General features: G+C 41.9%; 1 protein-coding gene across 7 annotated transcripts in view; it reads right to left on the bottom strand.

Annotated features, from left to right (window-relative positions):
• The window catches only part of DYNC1I1 (dynein cytoplasmic 1 intermediate chain 1), a 200,565-nt gene that overhangs the window by 42,107 nt on the left and 141,707 nt on the right, over window positions 1-16,751 (bottom strand). For all 7 annotated transcript variants that reach the window (XM_030009788.1, XM_030009794.1, XM_030009791.1 and 4 more), the window contains 3 exons: window positions 9,478-9,624; window positions 5,137-5,250; window positions 2,215-2,348 (listed from right to left, as the gene is read on the bottom strand). In XM_030009788.1, the coding sequence (XP_029865648.1) occupies window positions 2,215-2,348; window positions 5,137-5,250; window positions 9,478-9,624 (395 nt within the window). The remainder of the gene's footprint in view (window positions 1-2,214; window positions 2,349-5,136; window positions 5,251-9,477; window positions 9,625-16,751) is intronic.

The raw sequence follows: 16,751 nt of genomic DNA on the forward strand, positions 1-16,751 counted from the left end.
GGAACTGTTCCTGTCATCAGGTATCATACAGTTATTACTTTGAACAAGGGGCGATGTTCATTTCATCGGCCTGAGGCTAGAATAGCTATTAGGAAGGAAAAATACAATGCTGTGTAAGAGAGAATGTGCACAGTTTTCTTTTTCCTGGAAGCAAATGACACCAGATCAGTTGTCAGTGCTGTACAGGGAATCATGTGTGTCAGTGCAGGGGAATCATGAAATTACCCTTTTAGTTACATTATAGAAAAATTGCCAGTGGAAGAAAATACATTAAAAATAGCCACAGCTCTGACAAGGCTGCCAGCCCTGTGCCAGTGTGAATACAGCGTACCCAAAGAGATGAGGAGCTGCACTGGAGGAAATTGGTCCCTCGTATTGCTAGCATGGTGTCCCCTCACCTCTCCTGTTGACCATGGCAGTGTGGCCTCACTTAGGCTCTCCTGCCAGACCTTGCAGCATGTGCTGGAGCAGGGACTGAGTTCTGCAGTGCCTCTGCAGTGCTGGGTACAAAGCACACCTCTTATTTTATGCCTATCTGTCTACCATGTGGCTGCATAAGGGGAGTTCTGGAGCACTGAGAACACCTTGTGTATCTGCTGTGCTTTGACACAGCTGCTTCAAGAATAACATATGGCTCTCCACTGTGCTGGGCTGAAGGACACAGGAGCCTCTCTGGAAATAAAATGGGAATGATAGCAAAAAGCTCTAGGAAGGACAGGCAGGAGCAGAAAAGGAGTGCATTTGTCGATGGTCAGCAGAAGGTTCGCTAAAAGGGTGGGCTAACAAGAGGATATGGCACCTTCCTTCTCTTGTGAAGAACAAACCAGGCATGTCTGAAAGATCAGAAGTGAGAAATGCCCTTGGGCATGCTTCATTTATCCTAGCAGCCTAAGACTAATTCAAACCATCAGCCGCCACACAGCCTATCAGTACAATGCCTAAATATACACAATTTTGCACTACTGTCAGCAGTCAGGCTAAAATAAAGGTACTTTAAAATAAAAATTATATTGAACAAAATATATGTAAAACAGTATTTATGCAACATTAGGAATGTCTAATAGAAGCCTTACAATCTTAAACCAGTGTATCCATGTCTATTTGGTCAACAGAAACACAGAATATGATAAAATACGAATTCAGAGAATATTGCAAACTACTGAAGTGTGGGGGTGAGCTTTAAATCTATCAGTGAAAAAAGTTTGTTCTTTACAAAAGCCTTTTGAGCATCCCAGAGGATGAAACTACTACTAGAAGCTATCGGAGCACGCTAGAATCCTGCAGATTTACAGGGTGCAAAATAAGGAACTTGCAGTATTAAACTACAGCCTGGGTTATGCGAGGAAGGGATATGACCACCATGTGTGAGAGAGCACAGAGTACCAGTCCTGGGAGCGGGTCAGCCAGAGCTTGTGTACCCGTGTGGCACACTGCGGCTACGTCTGTGTTAGCAAATAAACCAGGTGGCAGCCTGGGGGCAAACGGTGTGGCATGGCTCCTGGCTGTACAACAAAACCCTCTCGCCCTCCTGGAGAGGGTGGGCATGTCCAAACTGCCCTCTGAGAGCAGGGGCCGGCAGGGCTCAGTCTCTAGCCTGGCTGCACAGACACAGCCTGCAGTGCTGTGCGGGAATACCCAGCGCTGGATGGCTGTGCACTGGGACATACGTGCTCTGTTTCTCACGTGCATGTGTGCCCATGGTGGCTTTTCTCTGATATATCCCTGTGGAGACTGAAGATGGACCCGAGGATGGTAAAAAATAAAGTGGATTACTATCTCTTATGAGTGGTTTAGGCCTGATTACCCTGCAACAAAACTGTCTCCTGGGGCCTGAATCAACCTGCCCAGACATAGATACCTACATCTCAGCTAGCTGTCTAGACCTCCGTCTCACCTCATGGGTGAGAAAGAGGCATTTCTGAGGTACCAGTCATCTCTTCTTCAGGCAGATGTCTGAAAAAGGTAAAGGAAATAAAACCCTAAGAGCAGTTGTTGCTTCCCACCAACTACGCAGGGATCCTGGGACAACTACCCCAGTATAACAGGCTGTAGCATAGATGCTCAAAGTCAGGTGACTCTTGTCCTAGTCGAGCGAAGAACAGTACAGACACCATTGATCCAAGAGAAAAAACATGAAACACTCTCCACACACTTGGCTACCTCACACCAATGCAGGTACACAATGTTATTTAAGTACAAAATGCTGAACATCACCTTCCATGACGACAGGCTGTGTAGACTGTTCCCTCTTCACTGCCAACAACAAAGTTATTGACATCTCCAGTCGGGAAAGCCATTCCTGTAACCGCCACTGGTTTGGACTTATTGTACACCAGCTCCATGCTCTCCTACCAAAACAGGTCTTCATTATTATTCTGCGATCATTCTTTTGTTTGGCTGTTGGGGGTTTTTTTCTAATTATTTTCTAAAGTTTACACAGGGTAGCAGGAGGGGAAGAAGAAATCATTTGACCCAGCTGCAGGACTTCGGTTTCTACATAGGACATTGTGAGAAGATGCAATGTCACAAACTAGGATGCACTGCTCCTGCCATCCCCGCCACTGTCTGTCACACGTTTGAGAGCAGCTGGAAGGCACTAGTCTTTGCTACAATATCTTAAATCAGGCAGAGATGACAGGTGAGAATTTAAAACCTAATGGTGCAGAAACTAAAGGTAATACCTTAATGGTTACACTTGCCAACCCCAGGCTCTAATAAAACATGCAATACCCTTCTATTTACAAACATTTTTGAAATCAATTGTTTGTCAGGAAACGTGTAATATTGTGTGCACCTGAGGCATTTATCAGACTGTGCCAATTGTCCCTTTGCAGAACAAAATTTAAAAGTTGGGGTCCTGTCACTACCACCATTCTAAGCATTGCTTTTCAGGGATTTTCTGAGGTAACCATAAACACTTCCTCTAGACTCCACCATCAAGCTACAAACCAGCAAGCATATTTCTTTCTTCATTTGGTAGCTATATTTCAAAGTAAATCAGCATGCCCACTTTTGCTATTGCAAGTACAACCAGCATGAACCGTTTCTGGCTGTTGCAAGATGTGCACACTTTGAGCAGATTTTGCAAAACTTTCTGGTTGTTCAGCCTAAATGGTGTAACCCAAGAATCCACAAAGGGGCTGAATGATTTAGCAATTTTCATTTTTAGCTATTTAAGTGGGTATGTTTTCTGTGTTTAAAATGTCTAAGCTGCTATTCTTCTAGGGCCAAAGCCTGTAGCGTTTTTCTCAGGAGGGCTTTTTGCCGTAGCTAAAGAAAATGGGCATCCCTGTGAGAGGAGAGGGCTGCAAATCCATAGAGAAATACTTTTGCTTGGTTTATACTTTTCTTTGAAATACATTTGATTCTATTAAAAAGGCAAAACAAGACCTGGAAAATGCATTGGCAGAGCACCTGTGGACCATATATTTCTGTGAAAATCTTCCGGGGTGAGATCATCATTTAGTGTCTGTGAGGAGAAGCAGCCAGCTACTGCGGTGGACTCTCTCCTCCCAGCACCTACACCGTGGCTGTACAAGAGTGTTCTGGATCTGTGTCTTCAGAAAGTTTCAGACTGACACACATCAGCAACACTCTACTCCTCCCAATTTAAAGCTATGGCATGTAGCTTGATGTCAAGTCCTGTGCCTTTCTTTTCTAGATCACCAAAAGCCATGTGCCAAACTTTAGCGTAATGTGGGGTGTGTTCCTATCCTTGTTGAAAGCCAGTTTTGGAGCAGGGAAATTCCATCTGAGTGATGAAGTACTGGAAATGAGATGTTCACAAATGTCTGCTTCAAAATTTAGTATTCCAGTAAGTGAATACATAAGGGTGGGATTTATCTTCTTGATGTTTAAGTGAGAAACTGGGGAAGGGATTCAGGTGCCTAAACATAGACATCTGGGCCATTTTAGATGCCTCCACTTCTATTCCAGAAGAGTATTGGTTTCTTATAGTCCCAGGACACAACTATCAGACCCATACTGTTGCCTTAGATGAGTGAACAACATGGTCTAACTTTGAAGTTGGCCTCACTTTGAGTAGGGGAGTAGATGGGATGACTTCCGGAAGCCCCTTCCATCCTAGGATTTGACAGTTCTGTACCCCATGGTGGGTATCTGAAATAATATTTCACACTGGGATAGCAGGAGTCCAGAAGTGCCCAGTCTTTCTCTACATAAACTGTAAAGGGAACTCAAATTACTAGCTTAGACTTGACACAGACCTAACTTTTAGGTGGCTAAGGTTAGGATAGAGGAGTCCCACCTCTTGTGTCAACACTGAAAAGCAAATAATTCGATAGTAATTGCACATTAATGCATGATTAATGGATGGTTAATTGAATCATTAAGAGGAGTTTCTGTGCAGCATTTTGAGACAAGATCAGATCCCATGATGCTTAGCAAAAATGATAGTAAATTTTTTTTTTCTACGAAATTATGTATAAAAAGCGAGTGATGCATTGGAATAGAAAATGTACTACTCCAGAAGATAACACTTAAAAGATGCTTTCCATAGACCTTTTTCAGCATCAGATTCTTTGTTTAGTTTCCATTATTATAATCACTAGTGGTTTGGACAATTTTCCTGGGTTTTCTTTCATTCCTGATACAAAGAAGGGGGTGGGCGGGGGAAGACAATAGTAGCAAACATTCCAGAGGGGGGGAAATTAGTTCTCAAACTTTTGATTTGCATTGTTTGTTCCTTTGGCTGCTGAAGGCAGGCAGCAAAGTAAGCTTTCTGACTGTGTGTCTTGGAAACCCATAGTGCCTAGGGTGTGTTCAGCAGCAGTGCAATCTAGTCCATATTTGTTAAACAATGCTGTAGAGTAAGTACAATTTATACCACAGGCGACTTCTGTAATTACCGTGCTTTAAAATGGATTATTTCATTTTCACTTGAAACTGACCTATGTATTAACGTATTACAATAATTACATGATTTGTGGTAAAGGAAATGGGTTTTGGCTCTTAGCAGAGACTGCTGGAAGCAAGCTGTACTCTTTCAAGTGCATCCATTGGTTTTAGTTTGTATAGGACGTGAGGTTTTGGCTTTTAGGAGCTATGTTCCATTAAGCAGGTACCCTGCTCTACTGAAGGTGCTTTTTTTCCCTGTATAGGTGAAAACAAACCCACCTGTGGAGTTGAGAGCATGTCCAGGCTCCAGGAGCACATTTTGCCATCCGTAGAGACGGTGATGAGATTGTGCGCATTCTGTGTTCCAACTACATTCACACAATACACAGGATGCTGAAAACACATTAACACTGGAAATCAGAGAGCCATTCTCACTTCTTCACAAACAAATTTCTCATGTCTCATATGTTATTTTAAAGAACAATTAAGTAGTCACATAATACCTGGAGAATACAGGTCTCAGCTTTTGCCAGATAGGATTTTTTTTTTTTTTTTACATTTAAATTTTAAGAGCCACGTTATGGAGGTGGAAATGTTTTCAAAGTTTCATTTTCTTCATAATAAACCAACACAGCTGAGTAATGCTGTGAAAATACTGAATTATGTGGATGAGATTTCACCCACAGGGATATGTATCATTCTACTGATGACTTTTGACACTGAAAATAACTGGCAGAAAGAGGTAAATTGTCCAAATGGAATCAAAATGAAAACTTTATTCAAGAAAACAGCTGCCTAAAACTCAAACTTTTCCAGAATTTGGCTTGCATGCTAAATATTTGCAAATGTACTCCAGTTGAAAAACGTGAACAAGTCCATCAGTGTTCTCCAGCACTGGCCAATATACCTTTCAAAATCTGTCATTATAAATGTAGAGTGACTAAATTTAGGGTGTTACACCTGGTTCACCATAGCATAGTCTTTCCATGGAGGCTGAATTCCACTTAATATATAATAATGAAACTTGGCCTATTCCTTTTCCAAGGAACCTGGTAACATTTTGAGCCTAAAGAGTCATCTGAGATCTGATGGTGACATATGAGGCATGGTTCAAGTTCAGCAATCTCCAAAGTGAAAAATCAGTCAGACTGAACAATGAGATTTAACTTCCTTTGACCAGTACAAGTGAATCTGCTGAATTAAGGGTAAGACATACACACAAGTCAAGCAAAGAAAAATTGTATTTCTCTGCCTCTTTTGCTGATGAATAGAAGACCTGCATCTCCAGGAAGAAAAAATACTTTTCACTAAAACTTTCCTTATTTAATGAAAATTAGGACCAACTTACAAGAGATCCCTGTAGAGCTTCTAAGCCAACTCCATGTAGGGTTAGAGACCTAGCATTTGCTCCTGCTGAAAGGAATGCCAGAACTACCACTTATTGTAGACTACTTTAAGATCCAACTGCAGGTCACCTACCCCATCAGTAGGGAAAGGCAGAAATCTTCAGAGCACTGGGTAGCTCTCAGGTTCGATACCTGAGTGGGCCCAGTAAATGCCCCCTCCCTAAGTGCAAAAAGGGCAGCATCTGAATGCACAGTGTGTGTGTGCACACACTGAAGATGGACTCAGCAATTGCTGCTGAAATGGTACCTTGTGCTTGGAGGCCACCTGTACGCACCAGTAATTTGCAAGGTCCATTCTGATGCTGATTCTTCTCTTTCTCTCAAGATTGTTAGGCACCTGGCTTCCCTTAGATCATCAAATGGACCCCAATCTGTCCCTCACATGTGTCTCGTGCTATTATCCTCATAGGATGGACCTTCTTGCCGCTTAGTGAGAGCTAATGACCCCAGTGCTATGCATGATTAGCACATACTGATGTGTGAAATAAGAATAGGCCTATTTTTTCATGGGTGTTTGATCTCCAGTAGTCCAAACAGACAGGGACAGAGTGGGTGGGAGGAAGCTAAAGCAAGCTGTGGAGTATCTAGAATATTTAGGTGGGGGGGAGAGAGCGAGCCATGTCTTTTCAGCAGCACCTCAGTGTGCCAGGTCTGGCTTTAATCAGGGCTATCAGTCATCAATTTCATGCACAATAAAACTCACGGCAGAAATGAAAAGACATAAGGAAAATGGATGAAAAAGACAACCAACTGTACGTAACAGAAAGTCTAAACAGGCTCCTTCCTTTCAAAGGGTCGCTGCCAGCTTGCTTTTATTTATTTTGGAAATGAAATCATCATGCAAAAAGGTTTTGTCTTAATTAAAATTTCCTGTTGTCCCAAGTGCAGATGTGTGGTGGGTGTGAAAGGAAATTAGTGAGTAAGCTGTGGGTAGAACTCTCTTTCCTGGTGAATCCAGGCAGCAATCAGCGATACTAAACTTCAGGAAGGTTTAAGTCAGTGATAACAACACACTCTATCTGTTTCAAATAAACAAAGTGGGAGAAAGAAAAGAGAAAAATCCCTTTTTCACGTATGGCATAAGTTCAAATTAAAAGATGACTATTCAACTCACGTATCTAGCAGTACGTAAAGTAACATTGCTACAGTAGAGTTGTCTAAATTTAATCCTTTTTTTTTTTTCCTTAGCAGCTAGGATTCAAGCCAGCCTTTTGCAACCAAGACTTCGTTTACAGTTTATATAAGTGACTCCTATATATGAACATAAAGTAAGCACTCTTTTATTGTAAAATCTGATCACTCCTTAAAAACATCATGCTTCCTCATGTTAGACTGTGTAAACGCTTATTTATACCAATCTATGACAGCACATAAAGTGCCCATCCACAACTGAAAGTAATTTATTTATATTTGTCAAAAGCAAAACATCACATATTGTTCTATTGCAATAATAAAACTAGTTTAATATATAATTACAGGAGGAACAATTTTGTCTTAAATGTTTTTTGAGTGTAAACAAATTACTTCCCATTAATCTTTTCTTTTCCACTAGATTTGGAGTCCCAGTTGTTCAATTTTCAGTGATAGTCAGCTTCTTGCCACTAGTTTTCTGGTCTGCTACATCTCTAAATTGCACTTCCAGGAGAGAGTGTTTCTTTTCATGCAGATTGAACATTACTGGCGACAAAATGAGCAAAAACATTAGGGAAATGAAAAGCAATGTTGAAGTTGCAACCCATGGCACAGATCATTAGATTATTACATCAACATTCATGATAGTGGAAATTTAGGGAACAATATTTGTGCTGCCTGGCCCACTAAGCGAGCCCGTGCACACCTGTCATTTTTTAATATAAGAGACTTGCCATCATAATACTGGCCCCACGCTGAATCTTTTTCATTAATTCACCTGGCATGGCTTCTAGAGTTGTCTTTTAACTCCAGGGATTATGTTGTCACAGTCAACTAAAAGCTGAACCTTGATCTGCAAATTCCAAAGATAAGAATCACAGAATTGTAAAAGCTGGAGGTGCAAAAGACCTATCACTTTGTCTGATCCTCCCCTCTGCTAGAACAAGATTATTATCTTATCTCTCAGAGTGCTTTATGTAGTTCAGTTTCTTATGTTTCAGGAAATCTGCATTTTTCTGCATTAATGTATCATACTATTACATTTTTCTCCTCCTTTACAGCCTGTATTTTCTTTTCTGCTTGCCACTCAGGAATGGTCCCAAGCCCACTACCAAGATGAGATATATTTACCATCCACAGAGTACACCTTCCAGCTCTTATGAACAGGCTGCCTGAGCCCAAACTCTGGAAGAGGAGAACTCAAGAATGCACAACATCAAGAATGCAGGACTGGAGGTCAGCACCATAGCAGAGTGAGGACACTTTAGCAGGCAATCCAGGCTTGTCTCTTCCAGCACAATATGAGTACTTTGTAATGTAAGAGAATCTTCTAGCACAGACATCATCTTTGTATCACAGAGAAACTCTCTTCCTTCTCAGGCATTTTGTGCTACTGCTCTGCCTATATATCTCCCAGACATCACCAGAGCCCTGTGCCACCATCACTATATCTGCAGGTATCTGTTGTGTCAGCAAAATGCTCTTCCACATCATTTTATCGAAACAAACTCCCCCTCACTGTGCAAGCTCTGCCCCATGGCCCTGTCTGGAGTAGGAGACCATGACAGGCGTTTATGTATTGCTGTATTGGAAAACAGAAGCAAACTGCCCCACTCTCTTCAAGGGCACCAGTCTCTACTTGCAGGACTCCACTGAGACAACCATAGGTGCCTAATCTGGTTCAAAAGAGAAATTCATGTACAACACAACAGTAAATGATTCAAATTGCCTGCCATGCTGGTATGACAGACACACAGTCCCTATAGTGACCTGGCTGTCTTTACAGGCAATGGAGAGCAAGAGTGACAGTCCCACTGTGCTGCCACAAAGATGCCTCACTCAAGTGTTGTAATTGATCCTGCCCTCTTCCTTGGAAAGGAGGATAATCTCCTGACCCGACCTACAAAGTGTGATGGTTAAGCACTTACAGGAGGTGGTTGTACATCTCTCTTACCTATTTCTTTCCCTTCAAGTGCCACACTGTCTTCATCTGTGTGGCAAACAGCATTGTAGACACAATTAGACAGCTCCACTTCCCCGCTGACCTTTTCCTCTAAGGAAAGGAGGTTATTTTTATCCTTACCGTGTGAGCAGCAGCAGATAAGGGAGTTCTTTGAACCGGAGTGCGCCTGTGACTGCGATTATCCCACAAGACAATTTGGCCAGAGTATGTTCCACCAACAACCAGGTTTGGGTGAAAGCGGGCAAAACAGACAGACATCACAGAGGACTGGAGTAAAACAGGTAGAGAAAAAGAGAGGGGTAACGTGGTCAGTCATCTTCAATTCTCTCCTTAAGGAAGGATATTGTCATTAGCATTTTGTATTTTAGAAATCACTGTATGAGCTCAATTCATATTCCTTGCACAGCAGCAATTCTGCTAAAGCCAATAGGACAGATGCAAAGGGCTAATTTTGACCCTAAAATGTGTGGTTCCATTGGTCCTAGGGAAAATATGCACCACAGGATAAGTCTTCGCATGATGCTAAAAACCTGAGATAACCTCTCCCTGACAGTGATGGGAAAGTGCTTAATTTCATTTCCAAAAGTGAGAACTTCAAGTAACCAGATGCCAACCCAACAGAGGTTGGCATCCTGGCCCATGATTTCCCATCAGGGAGAGCTCTTCCCTTGTTGCTCCTCTAGCTTTTAACTCTCAGACAATTTGAGGTGAGTTTGTGAGAGACCCTCCAAAGTTCACCTCAAGGTGCACTGCCTTGAGAGCATGAGCTGACAAGCTGTGTCTCATCGTTGGATCAATGACCGATTTCTCTACTACAGAGAGGTCCTCTTCTAATAGCAGAGGGAATCACACTTTCTCTTACACTGTTTGAGCAGAAATTAGTTTTTCCTCATTTTAATGACAGCTGAGTTGCCTTTGTACATTTTCTTTACCTGGGGATGCTGAGGAGCCAGACTGTTGTAATGGTTACCCTGGCTATCTGGTAGAGTGCCCCACAAGCCAGTATGGAGATGGGTATCTATCCCAACTACCACCTTCCAGTCTCTTTAAAATAACATACAACATCTGAAGTCCTCAAGGGAACAATCCCCAGAACCTTCACATGCCAAGCTACAGCCAAGAGCAACAAGCTGTAACTCCTTCAAGTCCTCCATCCTCTTTCTAAGGGATTATTTCCCGTTTTTATATAATTGATCCTGGATGTTATGTCTTTGTTTTATGCAAATTGGAAAGCAAAAGTTACAGCATTCATATAATTTCCTGATAAAGGAACATACGAATAAAGACAGTTTGCAAAGAGAAGCAAATGTCATTTTTTCATGGGCAGTTTTAGTGATGCTTACAAGCAACAGAGCAAGACTTGAACTGTTGCAGTCATTATAGTCAGAAAGTTAAATTCACTGTTAGTGGTCACATTCTTAAAAGTTCATTTTCTGGCTGTTTCCAGTGAGTTTTGGTAACAAATCTTTGTTACAGTTTAATGACTGGATATTTTGAAGTGGTGATGTTCCTGTGTGTGAACCCATTTTACTCAATGATAAAGGGTTAACTAAATTGCCATATTTCAGTTGCATAAAAAGCATTGCAGACATTTAAGCAAACTTTGTTGAATTGGGAATGTAGGAGCTGCCAAGCTGAACTAGACTCAATGTCTACCTAGCTGATGACCCTGTCTCTGGCAGGAGTGGATGGAATTGTAAAAACTTTGACGTGGGCAGATGTGTAGTTTTCTTTCCTTACTGCTCCTTATCCTGATTTCTAGTGACTAGAGACTTGTTTGAACTCTTACACCAGAGTTTTAAAACCTCTTCTGATAGGGCTAGAATTAATTATGCTAACTCTTGATGTCTATAACTAGGTTAATAAGAATAAAGCAAAATGTGAAGTTTGAATAGTTTTTACTGAATTCATGTGGCTGCCTGATATCTATTGTTTAAAGCCAGATTATATGCTAAATTAGCTTAGTTTCTACTTACAGCATACAGCAGTATATTCAATACTGTTTTTTTGACCTAACAAGATTGCCAAGACAATGAAATAATCTGCCACTACCTTTTTTCTTCTCCATTCTCTCTTGATTCTCATGGCTGTTCACTTGACATCTCTGACCCCTTCCCTTCTTGACTAAAGCTTTTGCATACATTTCTCTGATGTTATATAGTCTAGTATCTAATGACTAGCTGATTAGTATACATAATTGCCTATTTTAGTCCACATCTATCTAACTGCTTGAGCATAGTAATTACACTATGGTCAGTTGTAGCAACAAAAGGTAGCTTCCAAACACCATTTCCAAAGGACCTATTAGCTTTACAGATAAGAAAACCCACCTCTGAGTAACAGGACTTTGGTACTGCTAAGAGGGGCTTAAAACTCAGCTACAATACAGCTGCCATCCGGTTTCCACAGATCCCCCATACGTTATAATTAAAACGACCCTACAGCACATGTTCTACATTTTATCTCTTTGTTTAATGGCTTCATGAGTTGTTTTAATCAACCCCTCTCATTCCTTATAACTAAACTGACAGATATTCTTACATGAAGTGAAATAGCCAGATGATTTTAAAATAGTACAGCTCCACCACTGTGTACACCCCGCAGCAGCTACAAGGCTCCACATGTATTTTAAGAAACCCCAATTCAAACAGTCATTCCACAACAAAGTTCTCAGTTTGTCCGAAACAAACTTGGGAGACTCTGAAGCAGGGCGAAGAAGCCAAGTGGACAGTGTATTTTTAAATGTTGTGTTTTCATGGTTAGCATGTTTTTGAATTCAGAATCCCAGAATACAGTTGAATGGTCAGGATATAAACTGCTAAAGTGTGTTTTTCATAAAGTTCAAAAATAACCTACAGACATGACTCGGACTTAAGCCCTCTGTGCTACTTCTAGTTTTACGTATCGCTCCAAAGTAACTTGCATTCTTCAGCTGATGAAATGTTCACATCCTTTTAATTATGTCAATATTATTTTCCTACCGAGGAAAAACTTCTGTCAAATATTAGAATTTAACAATTTAAGGACTCCACTCCATAGCACTTAATAAAGTGATTATTTTCTTAAAGTTAATGGCAGTACTCAGATGAGTAAGGGCTGTAAGATCCAGCCCATTCATTTAACAACTTTAAAAGCATTCATTTCTTAGCCTTAATGGGAGAGAGTGGCAGACAGGTCTCCAGTCTGTCTGAACAGCTCTGTGCTCAAGGAGAGCAGCAGAAACCATTCCCTGTAAGCCTCTTCTGCCTCCAGGCTGCCTCTTGTTTGCCGATTCAAGCAGTCTTGCTCCTCTAAAACAGTTTCGCCACTGACTTCAAAGGGGGAGGAACTAGTGCATTGTCAGGTTTTAAAATAACAGCATATCCCTCTTTGCACTTCTACCACACCTTTCTAGGGAAATCTCATGACACTTTCCAATAACGACAGTAAAGCTTCCCAGTTTTTCAGTTAGGCATATTTTATATGCTGTAGGTGCTTAGTTACCCATTGCAGAGGATGGGAGCAGCTAGTTTCATAGTATATGGCAACAGTCCACAAAGAAATGTAAGAGGGATCATGTCAGAAGGCAACTCCACGGGGAATTTAATGTCCACAGTATAAAAGCGGCATTTAGAATAGGAGGTTCCCAGCGTTATCTTTTTATGGGTGCCACAGAGCATCTGTGCCTGCAGGTTGTTGGGACCTGCAAGAGACAGGCAAACCCCAGTGTCTGGTCACCTTCATTTCTCTGAATTGCTCTGTGCAGTGAATCATTTCATTATTCATTTTAGCTTAATGCTCTGGTGTTTTCTCCCTCTATGCAAATACAGTCTACGGGATTTAGCTTTCTCTGTCTCTGCTTAGCTTTCTCAGCAACCCTACTAAAGTATTTCTGGTACTTCTGGCTTTGTGATCTCCCACCCAGATTTTCAACTCCTGTCTCTTGATGATGGCTTTCTGGTGGGCACCACCTCACTGGTGCGGCCGCCTCATCCCCTGTGTATGCTCTGCCTGTCCGTGGAGGTGAGCAGCTCTCAAAGGGCCAGATGAGCGAGCCTGAATTAGCTCCATCTGGGAGCACTGCCCAGGCAAAAGGGAGAGCCAGGCCCAGGCTGGTAAACCTGAGATTTTTGTCTGGCAAATGGGCAATCCCGCTCCCTGAATGCTAAAGCTTCTGCTCCCGGCTGTTACAAGAACCGTGCTGAAAACCTAATTAAGAAACAAAGCATGAAATGTCTGTGCTCTCACAGCAAAGAGAGGGCTGGCCTCAGAAACATAAGTGTTGCCCAGCCCTTGGAGAGGCCTGCAGTCGAAGGGACGAAGGCGGGACACCCCGGCCCCTGTTTTGGCAGCTGTCGGGTCGCCTCAGCCCGTATGGAGAGAAGTGCTACGGGGCGAGAGGGTGGTGACTTTGCTCTGCCACCTCGGCCTCCTCCTTCCCTCCCCGCTGATGCACTCGACTCAAGCGGGCCCCGAGCCCTCTTCAAGTGGCTGGCAGACCTGTTTTTTATTTTAGAAGCTTAATCCGGCCCAGATTTGGATTAATGATGGCATATCCCTTCAACCACAGATACACATGCTCGGGACAGACAGTCATTTAGATTCTCCTTACTGAGAAGCCTGACCTCAGTACCCACATCTGATGTGTGTAAGGCCCCAGAGACTCAGCTGTCTGTGCTCATGTCCGTAGATTTGGATGGCACTCTGCCCAGCCACCAGTTGAACAAGTTCACAAAGACCTGGGTGCTAAACAATAATGACTTTCAATAGGCAATGACTACTGCATTCAGCGAGACCCCTTCTGCAGGAAACCACCCCCGTAGGCAGCGCTGCCATACTGGTGCCATATGCCTACACTTGACACCAGATGGATCTCAAAACAATACTTTGTCAGTGGGAAGAAGCGATCTGAGGAGTTCACAGGCATTTCTAGACTCCAGAATACCAGGTTATATTGCAGCAGGCACTCAGGAAACTCCCGGGTAGATTTTCTAGCTGAGCAAACATATGTGAAAAAGCACTACAGTCTGTGGCATGCTACTATAGGTCAGTCTAACACAGACAACAGCGGGCAGTAAAATTAACTCCAGCTGAGCTGAAGAGGCAGATCCTTTTTCCATGCTTGAGGGAATTGGCTTAGAGGGGCTGAGAGCAGAGGGACAAAGCTGGGGTACTGCCGCTTAGCTAGAACCACGAAAAGGTGCCAAACTCATAGTCCTTTATCCACAGGAACTGAAGAATAGGGACTGGACCTCTGATCACTTATGCATGCCCTCCTGAGGAATAAATAAATAAAGACAAAGGCCAAAACTACACGTATGATTTACTTATAACCTTTTGGTCTCACTCCTGCTCATCAAGAACAGCATTTAAAGAGTCTAAGCACTCTCAGTCCCTCTGAGAGTTGCCCTACCTTCTTCTGGCCAGGCAATCAGGACACCATCTCCTCGTGTTTGCATTGCTACACACACTTATATGTGGCTGCAGAACAGACACGGACGATATATCTCAACTGCAAAGGTGGATTAAAATCATCATCTAGAAACAAAACAGCAGCTGAGTTACTAAATAAAGACCTTTTTTCCTGCCAGACCAAGGACTGAGAAACAGCATAGAACATAGCAGTATCAGATCTGAATACTGGTTTGTCTGGTTTATTGCCCTATTACATCCTTTTTGCACCACAAGAGAAGGTGTGAGATACCTTGAAAGAGGCAATTCTAGGGTGACTTTGCCCTGGCTACTGAGGTACCTGGGTTTGTACTCTGAAATAGAGACTATGTTCCTTCCAAGAGTCTTGCTTATTTTTGGTATCAGCTATTATCAACCTGGATATTTCTGTGTTTCACATAAATGTCTAAGCATTATTAACAGTAATAAGCAAATGGCAGACAGGATAGCAACAGAATTACAACTGTTTTTCCCAATTAAATTTGAAAAGGTACCTAAAACGTTATTTATGTGTATGGAAACCTTTACCAAAGAAGTTAACTCTTAATTCTAAAAGCTTTAAATGCCAAGACTTCTGTATTGCTCCCCACGACTCTCTTCCTATTCAACTATGAAATAACATCTGAAAGATTTTGTGCTGGAGATTATTTGTGGTACCATACAAAACTTGTCTTCTACTAAAAATAAAATAAAAGCAGTTGACATCCTTCACATATTTAAAAAAATAAATAAACCCAAACAAACACTTCTTCAAACCAAATGTCAGAATCCTGTTTAATTAAAAAAAGGAAGTTTATACTTGGTTATGGTGTGTGTCGACATCTATCCCTTTGATTTACAAGAGTATGGACTGGAAAGAACAGATTGCTTTATTCAAGAGAAAGAAAGGAGGGAGGGGGGCCCAGTGTGACAGGAAAGAGTGTAGGCTGTATTAACTTCAGTGCTTGTTAAAACATGAAGGATTAATGGTAGAAAGGGAGGGAAGAATTGTGAATGTCTCCAGTTTAGGATCTTCAAAAATGTTTGGGGATTCTAAGAATGTCTCACCCAACCACATGAAAGCTGCACAGAGAGACTCAGCCACACGACTGCTCTAAATCCAAAGCTGGTATTGCTCCACTTATACCATCAAACCAATGGAGCTGAAATGTAGCCACAAATTAAATTTATTTTTATTGAAAAAGTACTAAGTCCTTAAAAAGAAGGAAAAGAGTATGTCAGGAAACGCAGCTCTTTCTTAGACGAGTTTACAGGGTAGGTAACTCTGACATCTAACCTCAGTGCTGACATCTGAGCATGGCAGCAGAATCAGAGCACTCTGCCCAAGTCTGCAGAAGGGCAATAGCCAGCCTCATGCCTTCATTTTAAGCAGGGCAGAAAGCTGAAGCTTTCTACTTTCATCTTTGTAACTGCAGGTTCAGCCCATGTAACTACAAAAATAAAATAATCAGAAGAAAGTCCACAAGCTGCCTTGCCAAAAGGCATTCTGCACTTCAGCCCTTTTGGAAAGTGCATTTACTGATATTATTCATTTGGTGGTGGTGTGATGACTCAGAAAAGCAGCAAAACTGCTTGCTGTGTTGCAAAAGCAGATAAACATGATACTTCACATATGCGATACAGGGAGCTTCTGCCTACCTTTATCCACGACTGCAACAACCAATCAGTTTGGTAACCCTGAATTACTACACATACGTGCAAGCCTAAGAATACAGTCTTTACTGAACATCATACTTTCTTTGTTAGACTGATGATGAGAGAATTAAAGCCTGGAGAAATAAGGAGTAATTTCATAACAACAGCACATCAAAATCAAGTTTTCTTTCCACCCGACTGCTTACATGCTAAGTACCGGAATTTTCTCTGATTTGGCTGCTTATCAAATTGCAGAGTCAAAACCTTAACATCCGTGTGCCTGCGTGTTGGAGAAGCAAGCACTTCCTTGGTGTGTCTGTTTTATTTAG

This window comes from Aquila chrysaetos, chromosome 3, assembly GCF_900496995.4.
Source record: "Aquila chrysaetos chrysaetos chromosome 3, bAquChr1.4, whole genome shotgun sequence".
Classification (NCBI taxonomy): Eukaryota; Metazoa; Chordata; class Aves; order Accipitriformes; family Accipitridae; genus Aquila; species Aquila chrysaetos.